Raw genomic sequence first — 24,392 nt, 5'->3', positions numbered from 1 at the left:
AATCTGAAGTCAGCAGGAAGAAGGTTCTACGGTCTGGTTGAACCAAAATTGAGCTTTTTGGCCATCAGACGAAATGGCTTGTTTGGACTAAGCCAAACACAACACATTATCAAAAACACACTGTCCCTACTGTGAAGTATGGTGGTGGCTGCATCATGTTGTGGGGATGCTTCACTGCGGCAAGCCCTTTAAGGCTTGTGAAGGTAGAGGGCAAAATGAGTGCAGCAAAATACAGGGAAAGCCCAGAGGAAAACCTGATGCAGTCTGCAACAGAACTGCGACTTGGGAGAAGATTCGTTTTCCGGCAAGACAACGTTCCCTAGCATAAAGCCAAAGCTACACAGGAATGGCTTAAAAACAAAAGTTGATGTCCTGGCGTGGCCAAGTCAGAGTCCAGACCACAATCAAGTTTCAGAATTTGTGGCTGGACTTGAAAAGGGCTGTTCACTCATGATCCCCATGCAATCAGATGGAGCTTGAGCAGTTATGTAAGAAAGAATGGGGAAAAAAATTGCAGTGTCCAGATGTGAAAAGCTGATAGAAACCTATCCACACAGACTCAAGGATGTAATTGCTGCCAAAGATGCATCTACTGAATACTGACTTGAAGGGGGTGAATACTTATGAAGTCAACTATTTTCTTTTTTATATTTGTAATTAATTTAGATCACCTTGCAAAGATCTGCTCTCACTTTGACATGAAAAAGTCTTTCTGTTGATTAGTGTCAAAAAAGGCCAAAGTGAATCCACTGTGATTCAACGCCGTAAAACAATAAAACATGAAAACTTCCAGGGGGGAGGGGTTGAATATTTTTATAGGTACTGTATTGTGTGATTTTTAATAGGTGTTCATGTTATATTAACCTAGATACTGCTTAAATGCATTAATGAATATTTAAAGAACACAGATTTAGAAGTCCTGAGCAATTGTGCTGATTTAGTGGATGCAAAAGAACGGAAATACAGAGAGAATTAATCAATTTAACTCAGGGGTCCCCAACCTTTTTTGCATTGCGGACCGGCCGACCTGCCGGAGGTGGGGGGGGGGTAGGGTTGCCAACGGACAAGAGTAGCAGTCAAATACGTTGTGTTTACCCCGAGAAAGACTACCACACCATGAAGCCGTGCGCGGGCACCAGTGTGCATGCGTGTACATGCCGATTTTTTTTCTACAATTTCGTTTTTGGCGATTCTGTTTGGGGGGGGGTGTTAATCATTACTGGAATATAGGTGATAAGTGGCTAATACACTCAACTTTGTTTCTGAAAGGGTTTATCTGACGAATTTAATAATAAACACACAGCGCATATTTTCCTCGCATGAATATAGTGATAAGTCAATTATCTGGGGAGGACGGGAGCTTGAAGTAAGTGTTGAACGAACTTCCAGTAGAAGTGGTAGAGGCAGGTTCAATATTATCATTTAACACAAAATCGGATAGGTATATGTACAGGAAAGGAATAGAGGGTTATGGGCTGAGTGCAGGTCAGTGGGACTAGGTGAGAGTAACGTTTGGCACGGACTAGAAAAGCAGAGGTGGCCTGTTTCCGTGCTGTAATTGTTATATGGTTATACAAGTCACTTATAAGTCAATAGCATCATAACATTTTAAGTAACGTTTGGATATTAAACACACAGCACATATTTTCCCCGTATGAACATATAAAATCATTGCAACACAGCAATATTGCTGAATCAGTGGGAGCCCTGGGCTTGTTTCCCTGCAACAAGACGGTCCTATCGAGGGGTGATGGGAGACAGCGATACTCGAAGGGGGTTCCTTGTGTCCAGTCTATTCCGCAATTTAGTTTTCGTTGCATTCATTGCAGAGATACATTGGAAACAGAAGCAATATTTTCAGTGCTTTCATGGCTATCTCAGGATATTTAGCCCTGACTTTGATCCAGAATGCCGGCAGAGATGTTATGTCAAACATACTTTTCAGCCCGCCGTCATTTGCAAGCTCGAGGAATTGATCTCCTTCCCGTGCTGACATGGTTGACGCGTGGGTAATAACCTCGCATGCGTTCAAGCTCAACAGTGGCCATGACAGGGAATGAGAAAAGGTGCAGCTGACTCCTATCGCCAAATCATATCGTTTCCTCGTGGCCTGGTAGCACATGCTTTGTGGCCCGGTACCAGTCCGCGGCCCGGTGGTTGGGGACCACTGATTTAACTGATGTAAAATCTCTTCTTAACATTTATACAAATGATAAACAAGAGCAACACACAAAGTGCTGGAGAAACTCAGGTCAGGCAGCATTTATGGAGAGGAAAAAAGCAGACGTTTTAGGGAAGACCCTTGACTGGAACTAGAAAAGAACCGATGACAGTGAACACTTCTTTAGCAAGAAGTTTTCTTCATCAAAATTTATTTAAAACTACAACTTTTTTTTAAAATGAACAATTAAGTTACTTTGGTACTGCATCTCTTATGCATAACATTCAATGCGAAGAGAACAATTTATAATTTGCATAGCACATAGCATAAAGCTTGAAGAATAGTTAAACTGTTGGGCCACAGATCCCAGTCTGATTTAACATACCATTCTCTGGGCAACAAAATCACAATGTAATAGGTGTAGTAGTTAACTAAGGCTACGTCTACACTACGCCGGATAATTTTGAAAACGCCGGTTTCGAGTAAAAACGACAGGCGTCCACACTAAGCGTTTTTCAAAATAACTCCGTCCACATTAGGCGGATATTTAGGCGAATCTCCTCCTACTGGGCATGCGCAGGACACAGAAAACAAGCGAAGAGGAAACGATATACTTGATGCGCGTTTGTCCAGTTACGGAGTAGAAAAACTTAAAAGGAATTGCTCTTGGCTGTCGTGAAGGAGGACTTAAAACTTAAAAAAAAAATACTGGAGCGTATGGAGGCAACCGACAGGGAACTCACGGACAGTATGACCCGGCTGATGACGAGCATTGAAAAACTGATTAACTCTGTTGCATTAATAAAGCACCTTGTTAAATGTATAAAACATGACTGCGTCAGTGTTATCTTGTATTTCCATACAATGTTACATTAGGCTGTTACACATCTATTGTCAGAGAGGTACTTGCATAAATAGGTAAACCACCTTGGTTCTTGGTCCTCCAAAATATTCCACATGGAATTTAAACTGGAGGTGGCGGCGGGTATTTTCTGTCCTTACCTTCATACAAGCAAGGAAAGAAAACAGGGCAAAGTGAGTATACTTATTTATTCAGTAAGCTATGGGTCGAAGTATTTGGTGAGTACATTTCCAACTCTTCTGGCTTCAGTCTCGTTGCCGTCTGTTCTGAAATTGTTAGGTTCTGCGAAGCGCAGAATCAAATATCGCTGTGATGATTGTGCACTCTAAACAATAAAGTAGTGTAGTAATAATAATAATAATAATAATAATAATAAGAAAACAATGAAATGCCACGCTGTCGCCATCTGTTCCGGCACGTCATGACAGCGGTTTTAAAAAGCTCCGGTTACCCCATACACACTGCAACGGATATTAGGCGTTTTCAGATTTATTCACTCTGGAGACCTTTTCTGAAAATCTCCGTTTTCGGGGGCTAAAAGTGCTGGTTCAGTGTGAATGGAGGGTCAAAACGAAGAGAAAAAGCTTCGTTTTCAAAATTATCCGGCGTAGTGTAGACATAGCCTAAGTGGGGAAAAAACTACACTGGTGGAAAGTGAGAGTGCCTGAAATTGAAAACAATTACTAGAGTATGTCTGAACAAGAAATAAAAATTATCTCTGCAAATTGTTTCAGCTATAATGGAGTAGGAAGTAATTTGACACTGTAGATGTATTAGGAAAATTTAAACTAAAATGTAATCTAATACTCATCAGCTTTCCAAAAGGCAAGAAGGATGGAGAAAGTATTAGATCTTTTTAATAGCAAAAATAATGAAACAAAGTAAAATTCCTGAAATCTTTGAAAATTTCAGTACACACCTGACCAGAAATCAATCTTGGGGAAAGGACAAGTGAAAAGATCATTTTTTTCCCTCCAGCTGACAAGGACAGTCAGTAAATACAGACTGAAGGGCATGGAGGAAAAGTTAGCTGACAACTCATTTGTGGTTCTATGTTCCCAAGCACAAGCAAAAGTACAGGACTAGGTGGATACAAACAGAGGAAAATGCTCAATGATCAGGCAGATAACCTTTACATCAGTCAATGCACTCTCATAACTTGAACATCAGGCAATGTAAATCAGTAGTGGGGAAAAATGGAGAGATTGAAGACTAATACACAAAAAAAATCAAAATCAGAACATTCACACCATACATAGATAAATGGAGTTTGAGAACAAACAAGATTTTGGAACACTCAAATTAATATTTAGATCAGTAAAATACAAGAAAAAAGTTTGCAGGCAAAAACCTAAAGCTGAAACTTTAGATACAAAAGTACAAAGTAACATGAAAAAGAATCTAGTGCTTTCCCAGCGTATATGATGAATAAAGTCTTCTCAGGCTTCCAGCCAGGTACAGGTATCGATTATAACTGACATTTCAATTTTTGGTTATAATCGATACCTGCACCCATCTGGAAGCTCGAGAAGAGAGTATTCATACAAAGTAACAGTATAACACAGCTTATACCAAAAGACGTTCCCTAAGAATCAGAAAGATGAGGATCCAAACCAAAACTCCTGAAACAAAATGTCATGCCCATGGCAAAAGCAGAAAGTAAAACCTCCTAATCTGGAATGATCCAAATCAGAAAGAAAGAAATTTAATTGCACACTCCCTATTTTGGAAATGGGCGGAACCATTATACTAAGTCAGAGAACATGTGAATCACAGCTGATCTCAGTACAGGTGTCCCCTGCTTTTCAAATGTTCGCTTTACGAAACCTCACTGTTACAAAAGACCAACATTAGTACCCTGTTTTCGCTAACAGAAAGTGTTTTCACTGTTACGAAAAAAATCAGCGTGCGAAAAAATCAGCGCACGATAAAAGGCAGCGCATGCCCCGAGCAGCTGCTCTCCCCCGGATTTGGAACGGCATTCTCGCCAGCATTGCTTAAACACGTGCCTCTGAGCAACCGTTTGCAAGATGAGTTCTAAGGTATCGGAAAAGCCTGAAAGAGCTCGTGAGGGTGTTACACTTAGCGTAAAACTAGACATAATTAAGCGTTTTGATCGTGCTGAACGAAGTAAGGACTAAGTGAGTTTGGCTTGTGGAAGCTGATGAATATGATGTTGAAGAGATTTTAGCATCCCATGACCAAGAACTGATAGATGAAGAGCTGATGCAATTGGAAGAGGAAAGGATAACAATCGAAACCGAATGCAGTAGCGAAATGCACGTGAAGCAACTGTGTGAGATTTTCGTGGCAATGATAAAGTACGACTTTAATTTTGAAAGAGTATGTCGGTTTAGGGCATACAGTATTTGCAAGATGGTTTGAGTGTTTACAAAGAACTGTATGATAGAAAAATGCGCGAGGCTCAGCAGTCAAGCAAGCCTTCCACATCAGCCACAGCAGACGACGAACCTCGACCTTCGACATCGAAGCGGGCAGTCATAGGAGAAGATGAGCTGCCTGCCCTAATGGAAACAGATGACGAGATGACACCCCAGTGTCCCAACACCCAGGCCGCGGACAGATACCGATTCGCAGAGAATGCAGCGGTAGCCAGGAGGCACACAGCACATCTTTAAGAAAAAAGCCAAAATAAACATGCTAATTAATTAGGTGCCGCCTGGCACGTAATTGTCGGCCCAGAGCAGAGGCGATGCCGAGAGAGCTTGCTTGAAATTTTCACTTCGGAGAACAGTGCCGGCAATGATTGTGGAAAAGTATTTCTACTTTATATAGGCTGTGTATTTATCATATCATTCCTGCTTTTACTATATGTTACTGTTATTTTAGGTTTTATGTGTTATTTGGCATGATTTGGTAGGTTATTTTTGGATCTGCAAATGCTCACAAAATTTTCCCATATAAATAAATGGTAATAGCTTCTTTGCTTTACGGCATTTTGGCTTACGAACCGTTTCGTAGGAACGCTCTACCTTTGGATGTTGGGGGAAACCTGTAAACTAAGGGATGGGGAATCAACAACAAAACCTAAAAGGAACACATCTGTTAGTAAGGGCGTATTTCAATATAAAGCAATCAAACATTTTGATGAAATGGTTGGATATTTAAGATTCTGAACATCATACTTGATTCCCATTTAAAGCCAATAAAAAAGCATCCCCAAATAAAGCACCAATTCATCAGTAGGTAAATCAAGAGATGCAACTGAATGGAGTAAACTAGAAAGAGTGAATTCCATTCACATAAGGAAACAACCTAGATGATGGCTAAGGACGGCAAAACCCTTTGGGGAAGAGTTCACCTGGTAACTGATCAGAAACGGAAAATGAAATGCTAATTTTAACAACATTTACACACCATCTGGATGAAGCACATTCCAATGACTATCTTTTGGAAAGTTTGCCATGAAGTGTTTCAGAAGAGAAAGGAGACCTATAGAGGTTGCAAAGAAGTGATAAGCTCAACAGACATAATCCTGATCAATGGAAAAATTACAGTGAACATGATCTTCACGAAGCAATGGAAAGAACAAGAAAGCTTAAGAATATTCTATAGATCTTCTTGATTCATGGAGACAAAGGCTTTTGTAAAGTTTTGAAAAGCCCTAGTAAAGTGGTCAATAATGCTCTTTGGTTTCTTCTTGGAGTTAGGGAAAGAAACAGGAAACATCAACAAAAACACCAGCATAACAGAAACTAATGGTAATTCACTATAACTATGCACCATGTCAGAGTTCAATGGCCACAGACACATTAAAAATATGAAGTGATATTGGCAATAGAAACTACTATTCTTGCTACAAATGGAAAACCAGATCTTCTGAGTTAAAAAAAAAAGCATGCTATACCATTAATCAGGGCAGGGGCTGGGACATATGAAGAAGTCTAATTAACACAAGTGCTCTGGAAAATAAGACTCAGCTCATCTCTTGTGAGCCAAATGCTTATTTTCAAAATTAGCAATGTCCAATTGTTCAGTCCAACACTCACTGCTGAACCTGGGATACAGCCACCATTTGTTTTATTTCCAAATAATTCTGAAATAGCAAAATTTCAACTTGTAGGCAGTGTGTGAAGGGAGTGCGTGATCCAACAAAGTGGAAATGATTGGCTTGGATGTTTGTTGTGTGATGCAAGATCCTGTTAAGGCACTAATAATGTAGAATACTGTAAGTCCGATTTATTGGTTCATTAGCAAGACCAACGGCGGGAAAGCTGCATGGCCTCAACTGTTGCAGGGACAAGGCCCTTACACCTCAGGGTCACCAGCTATGGCTGCTGAAGGAGACACCGGAATTGGCTGTGCTTTGGTGAATTCCATACTGCGTACTAGATCCTCCTGTCAGTGCTGCTCTCCAGTGTTTGCTCCCAGGAAGACAAGTTGGATTGTGTTCGTCTGCAGTTGCACTTGTGTGAGATGAGAAACTGCTGCAGCTTGTTCTTGTAGAAACATGGCTCCATGACAACATCCATGCATCATCAATCTACAGGCTTTTGGCTTTTATTAAGTGTATATTTCAATAACTCAGGGATTTTGGCTGTATTATTTTTGAATATTACCATTACTATATCCTTCTGCTATCATAATTATATGTGCTATGTGTGACTGTTAGTACTGCGTTTTGCAACTTGGCCCCAGAGGAATGCTGCTTTGTTCAGTTGTATTTCTGTGTATAGTTAAATGACAATTAAACATGAAGTTTCATCTCAACCAACAAACACAATAAAATAATTTGTTATAAGCAGAGCTTGGTCCATGCTTCCTCAAACGTTGCAGGGTGTATCCTAAAGCCATTTTATTTTTAGATGTTTTGATTTCACAGAATAATCATCACATTCTACAATTCTAGACAACAGGCACTAAAATGTCTTGAATCAAGCTTTTCAGCATTCCTTACTCAATCTGGTAAAGTTTATTGCACGTGACTTGATAGAGGAACAGATGGCTTGCTGGACTGTATCTGTCAGGGAGTGTTCCAAAGAATCGTCAAGATGTGTCTATGTATAACCCATCAAACAGGAAGGGCCTTAAATATTTGCTACCCTACATAGTTAAAAGCTGCAGGACTAGCTCATTTATATTTCCTCTGGCCAATACGGATCCCCTCCTTTAGTTAGTATTATTGAAAACAACATCTCTATTTTACAATTCCAAGAATATTGAAGAGGAAATCTTGACTAGGATCAGAACAGTAGTTTCAAGAACAGAATGATTCAGACCAATCTTTTTTTTTCCAAGCAACAAATTCTCTAGATGCTGGGAATCCTGTGCAACATACAAAATACTGGAGGAATTCAACAGGTCAGGCAGCATCTATGGAATGGAATGAACAGCTGACCCCTTCATCAGGTCTGGAAAGGTAGGCTTTCTTCAGTAGGCAGTGTTGCCAAACTTACAAGACAGAGTACCAAAGAGAATTGTTCTGCCAGTGTATTTAAGTCCAACTCAAATTTCCTGATCTACTTTCAGCTTCTAACATGCTAAGAACTGTAATACTTTACTATCACCAATACATCAGAGAAGTCACTATGAAATCTTAATGTAGAACAGTGAACTCCATACCATACCAAATTACTTAATCTGTTATTTTCATGAGGTCATCATCTTGTGCTCTAAGGCTTTTATTTAAAATTAAGCATCCTAAATCAACATCTTCCCTTTGCTTGCAGTCCTCCAGGGTGCTGTGAGGAGACGCATGTCTCAGATTGACCTACCTCTGCTTCTCCCACCAACTATCCATCTTCATTCCAGCCTCCTATCATGAATAACAACACTTCAACATGAGAGTGCATTTGACTTTGTAGAGCCAGAAATCCCCATCACAATTAAGAGTGGCGGGGGATGGAAACCATAGCAACAGGACAATGGGGGATAGGTTGAGAGCAAGAGAAATGATATAACAAGGAAGAATGGAAGGAACAGCAACAAGAGATAAGCTAGTAAAATGGTGGGACTGATGGGCTGAAGTGTTTCTTTCAATGTTAGTAGTATTATGGGCAGGGAGGATGAACTCAGAGCCTGGATCAGTACATAAAATGTTGCCATTATAGAGACTTGGTTGAACAAGGGACAGGATGGGCAACTCAAAATTCCTGGGTTTCTCAGTGTTAGATGTGATAGACTGGGGTGGGGGGAAATGATGGGTAAAAGAAGTGCAGGGTTTGCACTACTTATAAGGAAGAATATCACAGCAGAACTCAGAGGACACACTGGAGGGCTCATCCACTGCAATGCCTAAGTAAAAAAAGGTGCAATTACTCTGATGGATTATATCATCGGCTTGCCAGTAGCTGATGAGAGGTGGAGGAACAATTATATAGACAGATTATGGAATAGTGCAGAAACACTAGGGTTGCCATAGTGGGGGACATTAACTTCCCCAATATTGATTAGAACTTCCTTAATACAAGATGTCAGGAGATTTCTTCAGTGCATCCAAGATGGGTTCTTGAAACAATATGTGGGGACTCCAACTAGTAAAGAAAACATATTGAACCTAGTTTAGGGAAAGAGCCAGGTAGTGTGACAAACTTAACAGTGGATAAACATTTTGGGAATAGTGACCACAATTATTTTTAATATAGTTATGACTGGGGATAAAATTGGATCTTGTGGGAAGGTACTAATTGGAGAAGAGCAATTATGACAGGATAAAACAGGAGCTAAGGGATGTTAACTGGGTTGCTATTAGACAAATCCATGTTGGATGTGTGGAAGTTGTTTAAAGACCAGCTGAACAGGGCTCAGGATTTCCAAGGACAAGCCTGGTAAGGTAAGGTAAGGGAACCTCGGATGACCAGAAGAGTTCTAAATTTAGTCCGGAAGAAAATGATAAGGTTTAGGTCGCTAAAATCAGACACTGCTCTGGTGGAATATAAAGATAGCAGGGAAGTGTTCAAGCAGGTGATTAGGAAGGCTGATAGAAGCCATGAAATGTCCTTGGGTAACAGGATCAAGGGGAATCCCAAGGCATTTTATACTTGCATTAAATAAAAGAGGACAACTAAGCAGAAGATGGGTCCACTCAAGGATAAAGGAGGGAGTTTGTACTTGGGAGTCAGAGTAAATGGCAGTAGCTCCATATGAATATTTTGTTTCAGTCCTTAACTAGGAGAAGGATTTGGAGGGAAGTGAAGTCAGAGTGGGAAAAGTCAAGGTGTTGGAAATATTGAGATTAAGGAAGACATAGTGGGGTCTTCTGAAAAGCACTGAGGTAGATGTCCCAAAGGCCTGATGGTACATATTATAGAACATAGAAAAAAAGCAAGTGAGGAGATTGCTGGAGCTCTGACAAAGATCTTTATGTCCTCATTAGCAGGTGACGACCTGGAGAGTAGCAAGTAAGACCACAAGGTACAAAACTACAATTAGGCATTTGGCCCAGAGTCTACTCTGCTAGTTCATCATGGCTGATCCAGTTTTCTTTACAACCCCAATCTCCTGCCTTCTCCCTGTATCCCTTCATGCCCTGACCAATCAAGAATCTTTTAACCTCTGCCTTAATATACATAAAGACTTGGCCTCCACAGCTGCCTGTGGCAAAGAATTCCACAGATACACAACTCTTTGACTAAAGGAGCTCATTTTGTTCTAAAAGGACGCTCCTCTGTTCTAAGGCTGTGTCCTCTGGTCTTAAGATTCTCCCATTATGGGAAACATCCTCTCCACATTCACTCTATCAAGGCCTTTCACCATTTGATAGGTTTCAATGAGGTCACTCCTCATTCTTCTGAATTCAAGTGTATACAGGCCCAGAGCCATCAAACATTATATATGACAAACCATTCAATCCTGGAATCATTTTTGTGAACCTCCTTTGAACTCTCTCCAGTTTCAGCACGTCTTTTCTAAGATATGGGGCCCAAAACTGCTTAATACTCCAGCTGAGGCCTTACCAGTACTTTATAAAGTCTCAACATTACATCCTTGCTTTTATGTATTAGTCCTCTCAAAATGAATGTTAACAATGCATTCACATTCCTCACATCAGACTCAACCTGCAAAGTAACCTTTCGGGAATCCTGCACAAGGACCAAGTCCCTTTGCACCTCAATTTTTTTGTCGTTTCTCTCCATTTCTTTCCTTGCTCTCCTAATCCAAGTACTTCTATAACCTCTCTATTTCCTCAAAACTATCTGCCCCTCCATCTATCTTCATATTGTCTGTAAACCTTGCAACAAATCCATCAATTCCATCATCCAAATCACTGACATATAATGCAAGAAGAATCGGTCCCAACACTGAACCCCAAGGAATACCAGCAGCCACTGGCAGCCAGTCAGAAAAGCACTCTTTATTCCCACTCTTGGCCTCCTGCCAATCAGCCCTTGCTTTATCCATGCTAGAATCTTTCCTGTATTACCGAAGGCTTTTAACTTGTTAAGCAGCCTCATCAAAGGCCTTCTGAAATCCAAGTATATAAACATCAACCGATTCTCCTTTGTCTATCTGTGATTTTTTTCCCAAAGAATTCCAACAGATCTGTCAGGCAAGATTTTCCCTTGAGGAAAACATGCTGACTTGGGCCTATTTTATCCTGCACCTCCAAGTACCATGAGACATCTTTAATAATCGACTTCATCTTTCCAACCACTGGGGTCAGATTATCTGGCCAATAGTTTCCTTTCTTCTGCCTCTCTCCCTTCTTGAAGCATGGAGTGACACTTGCAATTTTTCAGGCTTCCAGAACCATTCCAGAATCTAGTGATTCTTGAAAGATCATTACTAAGGGCGCCACGATCTCTTCAGCCACCTTTCAGAACCCTGGTGTGCACACCATCTGGTCCAGGTGACTTTTCTACCTTCAGATCTTGCAGTTTCAAAATAACCTCTCTAGTAATGGTAACTTCATACACTTCATGATCCCTGACACCTGGAATGTCCACCATACTGCTACTGTCTTCCATACTGAAGACTGATGCAAAATACTTATTCAGTCTGTCCACCATTTTGTTGTCCCCCATTACTACTTCTCCAGCATCGCTCTCCAGCATTTCGATATCCACTCTCACCTCTCTTTTATACTTTGTATTTAAAGAAACTTTTGGTATCCTAACAATGTTGGCTAGCTTACTTTCATATCCCATCTTTACATTCCTAATGAGTTTATGAGTTGCCTTCTGTTGGTTTTTAAAAGTTTCCTAGTCCTCTGACTTCCCACTAACTTGCTTTCCCTTTGCTGCTTATATTGGGTTTGACCTCTTATTAGGCACGGTTGTGTCATCTTTCCTTTAGAATACTTCTTCTTCAGGATGTATATATCTTCTGCCTTCCAAATTGCTTCCAGAAATTCCAGCCACTGCTGCTCTGCCATCATCCCTGCCAGTGTTCTTTTCCAATCAATTCTGGTCAACTCATGGCTGTAATTTCTTTTAGTTCACTGTAATACTGATACATCTGACTTTAGCTTCTCAAATTTCAGTGTGAATTCTATCATATTATGACCACTTGTCCCTAATGGTTCTATTACCTTAAACTCTTTTTATCAATTCTGGTTCATTGCACAACACCCAGTGCAGAATAGCTGATCCCCTAGTGGGCTCAACCATCAGCTGCTCTAAAAAGCCATCTCATAGGCACTCTAGAAACTCCCCATCCTGGAATCCAGCACCAACCTGATTTTCCCAATCTACCTGCACATTGAAGTCTCCCATGACTATTGTAACAATGCCCTTTTGGCATGCATTTTTTATCTCCTTTTGCAATTTGTAGGCCACATCCTTACCACTGCTTGGGGGTCTGTATACCAGTCTCATTAGGGTCTTTTTTCCCTTGCAGTTCTTTAGCTCTATCCACAATGATTCAACATCTTCCAGCCCTATGTCACCTCTTTCTAATGATTTGATTTCATTTTTTTTTGACCAAGAGAGGAACACTGCCCCCTCTGCCTTCCTGCCTGTCCTTTCGATACAATGTCTAGAATCCTTGGACATTAAGCTCCCAGCTATAATCATCTTCCAGCCCGATTCAGTGCAGAGACAGTGGCATGGCTCTGTTCAGGGCAAGTTATGCCTTGTTTGGTTAGGGTAACATAGTGGATGTTATTTACACAGCCTTTAGAAAGGTATTTGATAAGATCTCTCAAAGTAGGTTGATTCAGAAGATAAAGATACATGGGATCCAGAGTGAATTGGAAGTTTAGATTCAGAGCCAGCTTGCTTATGGAACTCAGTGAGAAGGAGGGAGAAGGTTATTATTCTGGATAGAACCTCGTGACCAGTGGTATTCCTCAAGGATCTATGCTGGGACATCTTTTGTTTGTGATATATATCAATGATTTGGATGAAAATGTAGATGGGTGGATTAGCAACTTTGCAACTGACACCAGAATTAGTGGAGTTGTGCACAGTGTAAATGACTCTCAAGAATATATAAACCGCTGTTTCATTCCTGAAAAAACATTTCTAATTTTGAAGTGCCATTTGAACCTCAATTAATACTAATGTAATTATTTTTAGAAGTGATATATGACACTATATTATTCAATTCCTTCATAAGGAAAGGCTAGGATTTTTCATCAGCTAACATGTACAATGACTTTTACAACCATATCAGTAACACTGAAAATACAGAGAACCTACCATGTGGTAACATTATACTTGCACCATCAATGATTGCCTGAGCAAGTTCATGATCATTGCTTTCAAAAGCATGTGCTGCAGCCTTGAGGGCATCCCATATCTCCTTCCGACCTTCAAAAGCAGGTGCTGTGTCCCAAAATTCATCTCTCTTACTGCGCAGCTGTCCATCTGTCATTGGATAATCGCTTTTCCATTTTGGCTTCTCTTTTTTTAGCGGCTGATTGCGACCCAAAGCCACTACAACAAAATGCAAAATAAAAAAAATATCAGCCAATACTTCATACAGTTGACATGCAGAGTAATATAACACATTTCAAAAGAAACATACAAGATTAGCTTCGAAGACTGGCAAACGATACAGCAGGATATAGATCAGTTGCAGATATTGACAGAAAAATGTAGTTCAACCTGCCCAAATGTGAATGTTGCACTTTGGGAGATCAAATGCAAAGTGACAGTACACTGTTAGTGGCATGATCTCAACAGTGTTATGTCCAGAAGAATCATGGGGTCCAAGTCCATAGCTCCCTGAAAGTGTTAGGCAGGTTGATAGAGTGGTAAAGGCAGCACAGTCAAGGAACTGAGTTCAAAAGTTGGGAAGTTATGTTGCAGTTATAATAGACCACATCTGGAATATTGCATGTAGTTTCCCCATTACAAGGATGTAGAGACTTTGGAGAGGGTGAAGAAGAGGTTTAACAAGATTTGAGGGCATGCACTCTAAGGTGTTTGGACAAACTTGGATTGTTTTCTCTGGTGCAGCAAAGGTTGAGAGGAGATCTGATAGAAGTTTATTAGCTTGTAGATATGGATAGAGAGCTAACATCTGTCCAAGGGTTGTAAAGTCAAATACCAAAGGGCATGCATTTAAGGTGAGGGAGTAAGTTCAAAGGAGATGTACAGGGCAAGTTTTTTAGATTTTTTTTAAAAAACAGTGTGGTGGGTGCCTGGAATGCACTGCCTAGGATTGTGGTAGAAGCACATACAACAGAGGCATTCATGAAGCTGTTAGATAGGCACATCAATGTGAAGGAAATAGAAGGCTATGGATAATGTTAGGCAAAAGGAACAAGTTACATTGGATATTTGATTACTAATTTAATTTCAGCATTACATTGTGGACCTAAGGACCTGTTCCTGCACTATATTATGTCCTATGTTCTAAGATACAGTTTCTAGATCTTCTAACATTTGTGATACAAGCAATTGTATTTTTAAAAAGTGTAATAATCACAATACAAAAAAATAGTAATGCAATTCAGATATTAATAGTTGTCTGCCTGAATCATAATTGACAGTATATTGCAGATGATTTGGAGATGTGGGCTGGTTGGAGTGCTAGTGGAAAGAGGTGGAGAGGATTTGCTAAAAAGTAATTTTTTGTTTACAGCTGAACACTACAATCATCAATGTACTGTTACTTATTGGTCTGATCCTCCTGTCCAGAAAAGCCACTCATGGTCTACTCAGGTCTGTATTCGTCTGGGTGAGATGAAGGTGACTCACTACAGTGGAAAAAGTGAGGTGGAGCTTTTCTAGATGTAAAAATGGTCATGATTTTAGTCCTTTATTTAACATCCGTATCATTTAGAGACATGTACAAAACCATCAGCATTGAAATCAATAAATTAACCATTTAAAATAATGACAAAGATACTAACAGTTACTTTCACTTGGTCTCCTTTACCTTTGTCTGATCATCCTAACCAAAATCCACAAGGTTGCAGTTTGATTAGCAGGATTCAAAGCTTTTTTTTTGCCATTGCAGAGGTGGGAAATCCAAGCAGGGTACAGATGGAATCCAGTGGCAGTGTAAAGTGAGAGGTTGAGCTTGCAGAATCTCCAATTCCTCCACATTCATGCTTTACAGTGAGTGACAGTGAGGTTTCAAGGGTTGTATCTTCGTGATTCTTCAGCACAAGCTACTCCCCTAACATCTCATTCAGAATTTATGACATATGGCAGTAAAAGTGAGGGAACTTACTCGTGTTTGCATGAGATACACTCTTCAAACAGATTTTGGGCAAATAAAAAACACCATAACATATAAAGCTACTGAAGGAATTAGGATTTTGCGGTATGAGAAATGGTGATGCTCCATATTTGTGAGAGCAAATTGGACAGTAATTCCCAACATCCATATGTGCATGGTTAAAGGTGGAAATCAAAAAGTTATAGTGCTCCTGGTTTACTGCTTGAGTCAAAGTATCACAATTCAAATCCATGAAAGTGTGAGCAATGGTATACCTTAACATGCCAGAAAAAGTTGGGGCTTATCCATTCAAGCACTACACAAAGACAGATTTTCTATGATTTTTCACAATGGAAGTGAAGTTATGCGATTTAACACATTAAAAAGACAGCATGGATTTACTAATGGAAGCTCCCCTGCTGCATCATCCTGAAAATAACTTGTGTCTTGGATAGACTAATTGGTAAAATATTAATAAGCAGTCATGAAACCAAACAAAATCTAAAATATTAGCTAATTCAGCCTTAAAATCATATCTGCATGGGAGACCACAGAGTGAAGTGATAATGCCTTTTTCCAAGAAACAAAAGAACACAAGAAAATAGGAGTCAGAGGCCAATCACAAACAAGAGAAAATCTGCAGGTGCTAGAAATCTAAGTAATGCACACAAATTGCTGGAGGAACTCAGCAGGCCAGGCAGTGTATATGAAAAAGAGCACAGCTGATGTTTTGGACCGAGACCCTTCAGCAGGGCACCAGACCTCTCAAGCATGCCCCACCATTCAATATGATCATGGCCACTCCATGCTGGCCTCAACTCTTCTATGCAAGTTCTTAAACCATTCATTTTTTTTGACCTTTTAAATACTTGATTATCTTATCTTCTATCCTTATCTTCACTTGAAATATATGCTCAGTGGCTGCTTTGTTAGGTAGAGCTGTAAACCTGCTTTTTAATGCAAATATCAGCCGATCATGTGGCATAAACTCAATGGTTAAAAGTACGCAGACACCGGTCAAGAGATTTGGTTATTGTTCAGGCCAACATCAGAATGCGGAAGAAATGTGATCTAAGTGACTCTGACTGTGGAATGATTGTTGGTACCAGAGAGGGTGGTTTGCGTATCTCTGAAACTACTGATTTCTTGGGGTTTTCCACACACAGCAGTCTCTACAGTTTACAGAGAATGGTGCAAATAAAAAAATCCACTGAGCAGTTCCAGTGGGCAAAAATGCCATGCCACAGTAAAGTTAGAGGAAAACGGCCAGGGTGGTTAAGCTGACAGGAAGGCAACAGTAAATCAAATAACCATGTGTTACAACAGTGGTGTACTGAACCGAACTGCACATGTCAAACCTTGAAGTGGATGGGTTACAGCAGCAGAAGATGAAACATATTCAGTGGCCACTTTATTAGGTGCCTCCTGTAGTCACTGAGTGTATCTGACAATCAGTCCTCCACCACCCTCAGTGCAAGAGAATTCCTGAGATTTCAATTCTCATTAGAAATTACAATGTACCTCAGTTTTAAGTGACAGTCCCCTTACTTTGTAGTTATGTCTCCTTACTTGCAATTTTCCCCAGAATGAAACAACAGGCACCAGTCCAAAAACTGTTAAATCCATTTCTTTCACATTGTGTTAACTGGATGACCATCAACAGCATAAATACAAACATTATTCCTACAGCCAAGGGTCTTGCAACTTCATACTGCTGTTCCAGTTGACATTAATTAACAAAATTCAAAGTAAATTATTTAATCCAAGTACATAAATGCCACCATATACAAACTAGAGTTTCATTTTCTTGCAGATATTTATAGTAAATAAAAAGAAACAATAGAATAAAAAGCCACACACATTAGTACAAACAACCAATGTGCAAAAGACAGCAATCTGTGCAAACACAAAAAGAAACAAAACAATAATAACAAATAAGTAAGCAATCAATACCAAGAACATGAGATGAAGAATCCTTGAAGGTGAGTCCATAGGTTGTGGGAACAGTTCAGTGTTGGGGTAAGAAAATTTAAGTTACCCCTCTGATTCAAGAGCCTGATGGTTGAGAGATAGTAGCTGTTCCTGGACCTGGTGAGTGAGAGTCCTGAGGCTCCTGTACCTACTAACTGATGGCAGAAGTGCAACGAGAGCATGGCCTGGTTGGTGGGAGTCCTGATGAAGAGCGCAAAACATTGACTGTTTATTCCTTTCCATAGATTATGCTTGACCTGCTGAGTTCCTCCAGTATTTTGTGTGTATTGCCTCAGATTCTCTCATGTTGGTGGGCGTCCTTGATGATGGATGCTGCTTTCTGGTGACAACTCTCCATATAGATGTGCTTAGTGATGGGAAAAAATTTACCTGTGACGGACTGGGTTGTATCCACCACTTTTTGTAGGCTTTTCCATTCAAGGGCATTAGTGTTTCCATACCAGGCTGTGATGCAATCCGTTAGTATACAGTACTCTCCACCACACATCTATGGAAGTTTGTCAAAGTTTTAGATGACATGCCAAATCTTCGCAATCTTCTGAAAAAGGAGAGGCGCTGCCGTGCTTTCTTTGTATTTGTACTTACGTGCTGGACCCAGGACCGATCCTCCAAAATGATAACCTGAGTTGTTGACCCTCTTCTCCTCTGCTCCTGATGAGAACCTGCTCATGGACCTCCGGTTTGCTCGTCCACTCTTCTGCTTCCCACGACGACCTCTTACTTCTGGAGTCTTGCTCTTCAGCCTTTGCCTGTATTCAGGTAGGAGGTTGTCAGCCAGATGATCAGATTTCCCAAAATGCATACTAGGGGTGAAATGGTAGGCATCCCTTATGGTGGTCCAACAGCCGTCAAGTGTGTTGGGGCTCATGGTGCTGCAGGTGATATGTTGATGAAAATTAGGCAAAGATTTCTTCAAGCAAGCTTGAATGAAATCCCTGGCCATGATTTCAATGGCATCAGGGCAGGCCATTTCCTGTTTGCTAATCGCGGCACTTAATACATTGAGTGCTTGTTTAACATCGGCCTTTGGCAGTATGTAAACTGTGTTCAGGATCATAAGCGAATTAGCAGGATGAAATGAGATTGGATCTGGGAAATAAAGAGAAAATCTAAGCTGATCCTTGCTTTCTGCTGAGTGGACAAACATTGTCCACCAACACTTACTGTAGATGCTTTCATTATTACTAATCCATCTCTTTATCTTCAATAGTGCCAGCCTCAGATTCCATTAGCACCACTAATTTGTTTTCAATGAACTTGACTTTGTTTCCACAGGCCTCAAAAATCTCAAAGCTCTCCGCTTCTTTTTGGACTCCAGACCTAACCAGTTCCCCTCTACCACCACTCTCCTCCATCTAGCCAAATTAGTCCTTACTATTAATAATTTCTCCTTTGGCTCCTCCCACTTCCTTCAAACTAAAGGTGTAGCCATGGGCACCCGTATAGGTCCCAGCTATGCCTGCCTTTTTGTTGGCTTTGTGGAACAATCCATGTTCCAAGACTATACTGGTATCTGTCCCCCACTTTTCCTTCGCTACGTTGACGACTGCATTGGCACTGTTTCCTGCATGCATGCTGAACTCATTGACTTCATTAACTTTGCCGCCAACTTTCACCCAGCCCTCAAATTTACCTGGTCCATTTGTGACACCTCCCTCCCCTTTCTTGATTTTCTGTCTCTGTCTCTGGAGACAGCTTATCTACTGATGTCTACTATAAGCCTACGGACTCTCACAGCTACCTGGACTATTCTTCTTCTCCTCCTCACCCTGTCTCTTGCAAAAATGCCACCTCCTTCTTGCAATTCCTCCATCTCTGCCGCATCTGCTCTCAGGAAGAGGCTTTTCATTCCAGGACGAAGAAGATGTCCTCCTTTTTTAAAGAAAGGGGCTTCCCTTCCTCCACCATCAACTCTGCTATCAAACGCACCTCGCCCATTTCACACCCATCTGCTCTCACCCCATCCTCCCGCCACCTCACTATGAATAGGGTTCCCCTTGTCCTCACTTACCATCCCACCAGCCTTCGGGTCCAACATATAATTCTCTGTACCTTCCGCCACCTCCAACGGGATCCCACCACTAAGCACATCTTTCCCTCCCCCTCACCTCTGCTTTCCGCAGGGATCGCTCCCTACACGACTCCCTTGTCCGTTCATTCCCCCCATCCCTTCCCACCGATCTCCCTCCTGGCACTCATACTTGTAAGCAGAACAAGTGCTACACATGCTCTTACACTTCCTCCCTCACCACCATTCAGGGCCCCAGACAGTCCTTCCAGGTGAAGCAACACACTTCACCTGTGAGTTGGCTGGGGTGATATACTGCGCCCAGTGCTCCCAATGCAGGCTGGAAGACCGCTTTGCTGAACACTTACGCTCTGTCTGCGAGAGAAAGCGAGATCTCCCAGTGGCCACACATTTTAATTCCACATCCCATTCCCATTCTGATATGTCTATCCACGGCCTCCTCTACTAACAAGATGAAGCCAGACTCAGGTTGGGGGAACAACACCTTATATTCTGTCTGGGTAGCCTCCAAACTGATGGCATGAACATTGACTTCTCTAACTTCTGTTAATGCCCCACCTCCCCTTCATACCCCATCCATTATTTATCTATTACTATTATTTATTTTTTCCTCTCTCCTTTTTCTCCCTCTGTTCCTCTCGCTATACTCCTTGATCCCTCTAAATGTGCACACACGTTTTTCAGCCAGCACACAAAGGAAATTAATGTGCGCACAAAAGGTTAGTTACCTAAAATAATGTAGTAATTAATAATTATACTTATTGAAAATAATCTTTTAGCTAACTGTTTCTGTTAACTAGTTAGTCGGTTTTTCAAATACCACATGCACGTCACTGATTTACGTCACCTCGCCTTTCCTGTTCCGGTTTGTACAGCTGCATCATGACGGTAGCCATCTTTGGTGGACAGTGTCATATTGTAAAGTTTACAAAGATCTGTTTCAAATCCTGTAGATAGCTTACTAAGTTTTTATTGGAAAAAATATTGATTCACTATGTCGAATTCAAAAGAAGCAAACGGCGTGAAGCGTAAAAGAACTGAAAATTTGTTTAAAGTTGAATGGCTTAACAAAATAGTAGAAACTGTTACAACGAAAGCTCAGGAGGTCATGAACGCTCAGCTACAAGAAATATTTATGTATGATTCGGAAACTGGAGTTATCTGTTTGTATTGTCGTGATGCGAAAGTTGCTGGAGAAGTTGCTAGTGGAAAGAAGTGGGATGATATTTGGAAAATTGACTTTTTGAAGCGTCATTTAGCAAGTAAATCGCATTTGGACGGTGTACAAAAGCTCAGGCAACAGAACCCGTCATTACCTGTTACAGAAGTGTTACGCATGTTTCGGTTGAGTGCAGATGAGTGACAGCGAAAACTATCGAACCCAGAGGAGATCAAAGTTGAGGTACAAGAATGGTCAGCTTTTGATTTCTCTGCAATTGCAGATTGTGACTTCACATTTGGCGATGAACACGTTAATGCCTGATGTCTAAAATATCATGATTTTCTCGCTGAAAATATTGTAATAGTTAGACAGTTTAATGATTTCCAACTTTCCATGCAAGAAAAAATTAAATCCAAACCAATTTCAAACTTTGCTCAAATGCTGGCATTTGTACTTCAGAATGAACAGTTTTGCGACCTTGCACAGTTGATGGACATTGGGGGAACCTTTCTTGCATCTAGTGTGGACTGTGAACAAGGTTTTAGCCTCAAAAACAAGCTGAGAAACCGTTATAGGTGAATGTCATTTGGATATGTTAATGAGAATCAAAAGCTATCAATGGGATGGAAGTTCTATTAGTCTAGATAGAGTTTACAAAGAATGGGTAAATGCCAAAGACAGGAGAGAGAAAAAAATAACTGAGTGACTTAAATATGATAAAAATTAAATATCTCCAACCTGATGGCATGAACATTGATGAATACCCCTCCTCCCCTTCGTACCCCATCCCTTATTTATTATTTTTTTCTTTCCCCTTTTTTTCCCTCTTTTTTTTTCTCTCTGTTCCTCTCATTATAACTCCTTGCCCATCCTCTGGGCTTCCCCTCCTTTCTTTTTCTCTTGGCCTCCCGTCCCACGATCCTCTCCCTTTTGCCAATCAACTTTCCAGCTTTTAGCTCCATCCCTCCCCCTCCTGTCTTCTATCATTTTAGATCTCCCTCTCCCCCTTCCACTTTCAAATCTCTTACTATTTCTTCTTTCAGTTAGTTCTGACGAAGGGTCTCAGCCCGAAACATCGACTGTACCTCTTCCTATAGATGCTGCCTGGCCTGCTGGGTTCACCAGCAATTTTTGTGTGTGTGACTTAAATATGTATGTTATTTTGTTGCTATTCTGTGCAGTTTTATGTCAAATATTTTGTAAACCTACATAAACTGTCCCATGTGTGCATTCAGTATGCACATACTTTTGTCAAAGGAAAAAAATATGCACAACATAAGATTCTTGTGCACACTGACTACTAAAAATTAGAGGAAACATTGCTCCTTGCCCATCCTCTGGGCTTCCCCCCTCCCCCTTTCTTTTTCCCTAGGCCTTCTGCCCCATGATCCTCTCATATGCCTTTTGCCAATCAACTTTCCAGCTCTTTGCTCCATCCCGTCCCCTGTCTTCTCCTATCATTACGGATCTCCCCCTCCCCAGCCCACTTTCAAATCTCTCACTATCTCTTCTTCCAGTTAGTCCTGATGAAGGGTCTCGGCCCGAAATGTCGACTGTACCTCTTCCTATAGATGCTGCCTGGCCTGCTGCGTTCACCAGCAATTTTTATGTGTGTTGCTCTAAGTAAACCTTATGCATTTTGGAAACAAGTCCTCTGGACTGATGAAGCTAAAGTAGAACTTTTTGGTCCCAATGAGCAAAGGTATGTTTGGAGAAAAAAGGGTGCAGAATTTCATGAAGAGAACACCTCTCCAACTGTTAAGCACTGGGGTGGATCGATCATGCTTTGGGCTTGTGTTGCAGCCAGTGGCACAGAGAACATTTACTGGTAGAGGGAAGAATGAATTCAATTAAATACCAGCAAATTCTGGAAGCAAACATCACACCGTCTGTAAAAAAGCTGAAGTTGAAAATAGGATGGCTTCTACAACAGGATAATGATCCTAAACACACCTCAAAATCCACAATGGACTACCTCAAGAGGCGCAAGCTGAAGGTTTTGCCATGGCCCTCACAGTCCCCTGACCTAAACATCATGGAAAATCTGTGGATAGACCTCAAAAGAGTAGTGCATGCAAGATGGCCCAAGAATCTCACAGAACTAGAAGCCTTTTATAAGGAAGAATGGGCGAAAATCCTCCAAACAAGAATTGAAAGACTCTTAACTGGCAAAAAACAGCATTTACAAGCTGTGATACTTGCCAAAGGGGGTATTACTAAGTACTGACCACGCAGGGTGCCCAAACTTTTGCTTTGGGCCCTTTTCCTTTTTTGTTATTTTGAAACTGTAAAAGATGGAAATAAAAAAGTAATCTTGCTTAAAATATTAAAGAAATGTGTCATCTTTGACTTTATGCCTTTTGGAAATCAGGTCATCTTTTACTTGCTTAGCTATTCACAGTAACAGAGATTTTGACTGGAGTGCCACTGTATATACTTATTTATTGACTTAATTATTTTTCTGAAATTTATTATTCACAATCATGTGCATTTTAATTTTGCTGACCTTCTGAGAACTTATCCAGTCTTCTGAAAAATCTAAATGTACCACATCCACTGGCTTGTCTTATCTGCAAGACACTTCATCAAATAATACATTAGTCAGACATCAGTCTGATATAAATTTTCTTATATATGATTGAGAACTCTTTAGAATTTCATGATCCATTGAAAGTGCCATAACAAACTGATTGTGAATCACTTTGAAATGATTGTGATCCACACAGTATTATGAAGTTACAATTAATCTCATGATCCATTACCACGCAAAGGAAATTTTAAGTTTGCTTTCAGACAGGAGGAAATATCAAACATATTTGCTTATCTATTGATAAGCATAAAATAATATGAAAAATTGATGCAAAACTCATTTGACTTCAATTAAAACTTTTCTTGCATAAAAGCAAAAACAGAAATATTGAAGAAAGTTATTCTCATACTTCTGTAAAATAGATTTTTAAAAAAGCAATCAGCTATAAAGCCCAAACATGATCCTGAATTTGACTATCCCGAGAACACAGATAACAGGACAAAAAAAAGTGGTGATTCACATCACCATTTGAGAATAGGCAATGTTGGTGAAAGACATCTCATGAACAGAGAATATTTAGTTCCATTGTCTTTGGGATATTCCAAAGCACTTTAGAGCTAATAAGTACCATTTTAACAAAATGTTTATTGAGTTAGAGTCATACAACACAGAAATACCCTCTTCAGTACACCATGTTCACCCTGACTTTTCTGCCTATTCACACTAATCCCATTTGCTTGCACTAAATCTTATTTATTTAAATGTCTGTCTAAATGCCTCTAGTAAGTGTAAGAATTCCATCTGAAAAGATAAAAGTAAAATGGAGATATTAATAACAAGTTCACAGTATTAGCCTACAATAAGTTTGGGTATTGATAAAATGAAAGGAAATTAGTCTACATCCAACTACTCAATGACATTCTTCAGATAATTAAAGGAAAATTAGTGACTGCATAATTTTTCTAATCTCAAACGCCACTAACACTCCGCTAAAATCCAATGCCAATTCAATTGACTGAAAGCTTTCCAGTTATCAAAAGTCAATAAATAGAAGCTATTATGCTTCTGTGTGCCACTTATTTA

At 40.3% G+C, this 24,392-nt stretch overlaps 1 protein-coding gene across 1 annotated transcript in view; it reads right to left on the bottom strand.

Moving 5' to 3' along the window:
• ubtd2 (ubiquitin domain containing 2) overlaps window positions 1-24,392 on the bottom strand; it is a 79,413-nt gene that overhangs the window by 15,761 nt on the left and 39,260 nt on the right. The window contains exon 2 of the mRNA XM_072264433.1: window positions 13,625-13,861. Coding sequence (XP_072120534.1) covers window positions 13,625-13,861 — 237 coding nt within the window. The remainder of the gene's footprint in view (window positions 1-13,624; window positions 13,862-24,392) is intronic.

This window comes from Mobula birostris, chromosome 7 (genome assembly GCF_030028105.1).
Source record: "Mobula birostris isolate sMobBir1 chromosome 7, sMobBir1.hap1, whole genome shotgun sequence".
NCBI classification, from domain to species: Eukaryota; Metazoa; Chordata; class Chondrichthyes; order Myliobatiformes; family Myliobatidae; genus Mobula; species Mobula birostris.
The sequence above is the reverse complement of the archived record's forward strand: the minus strand, read 5'-3'. Positions and strand labels throughout refer to the sequence as shown.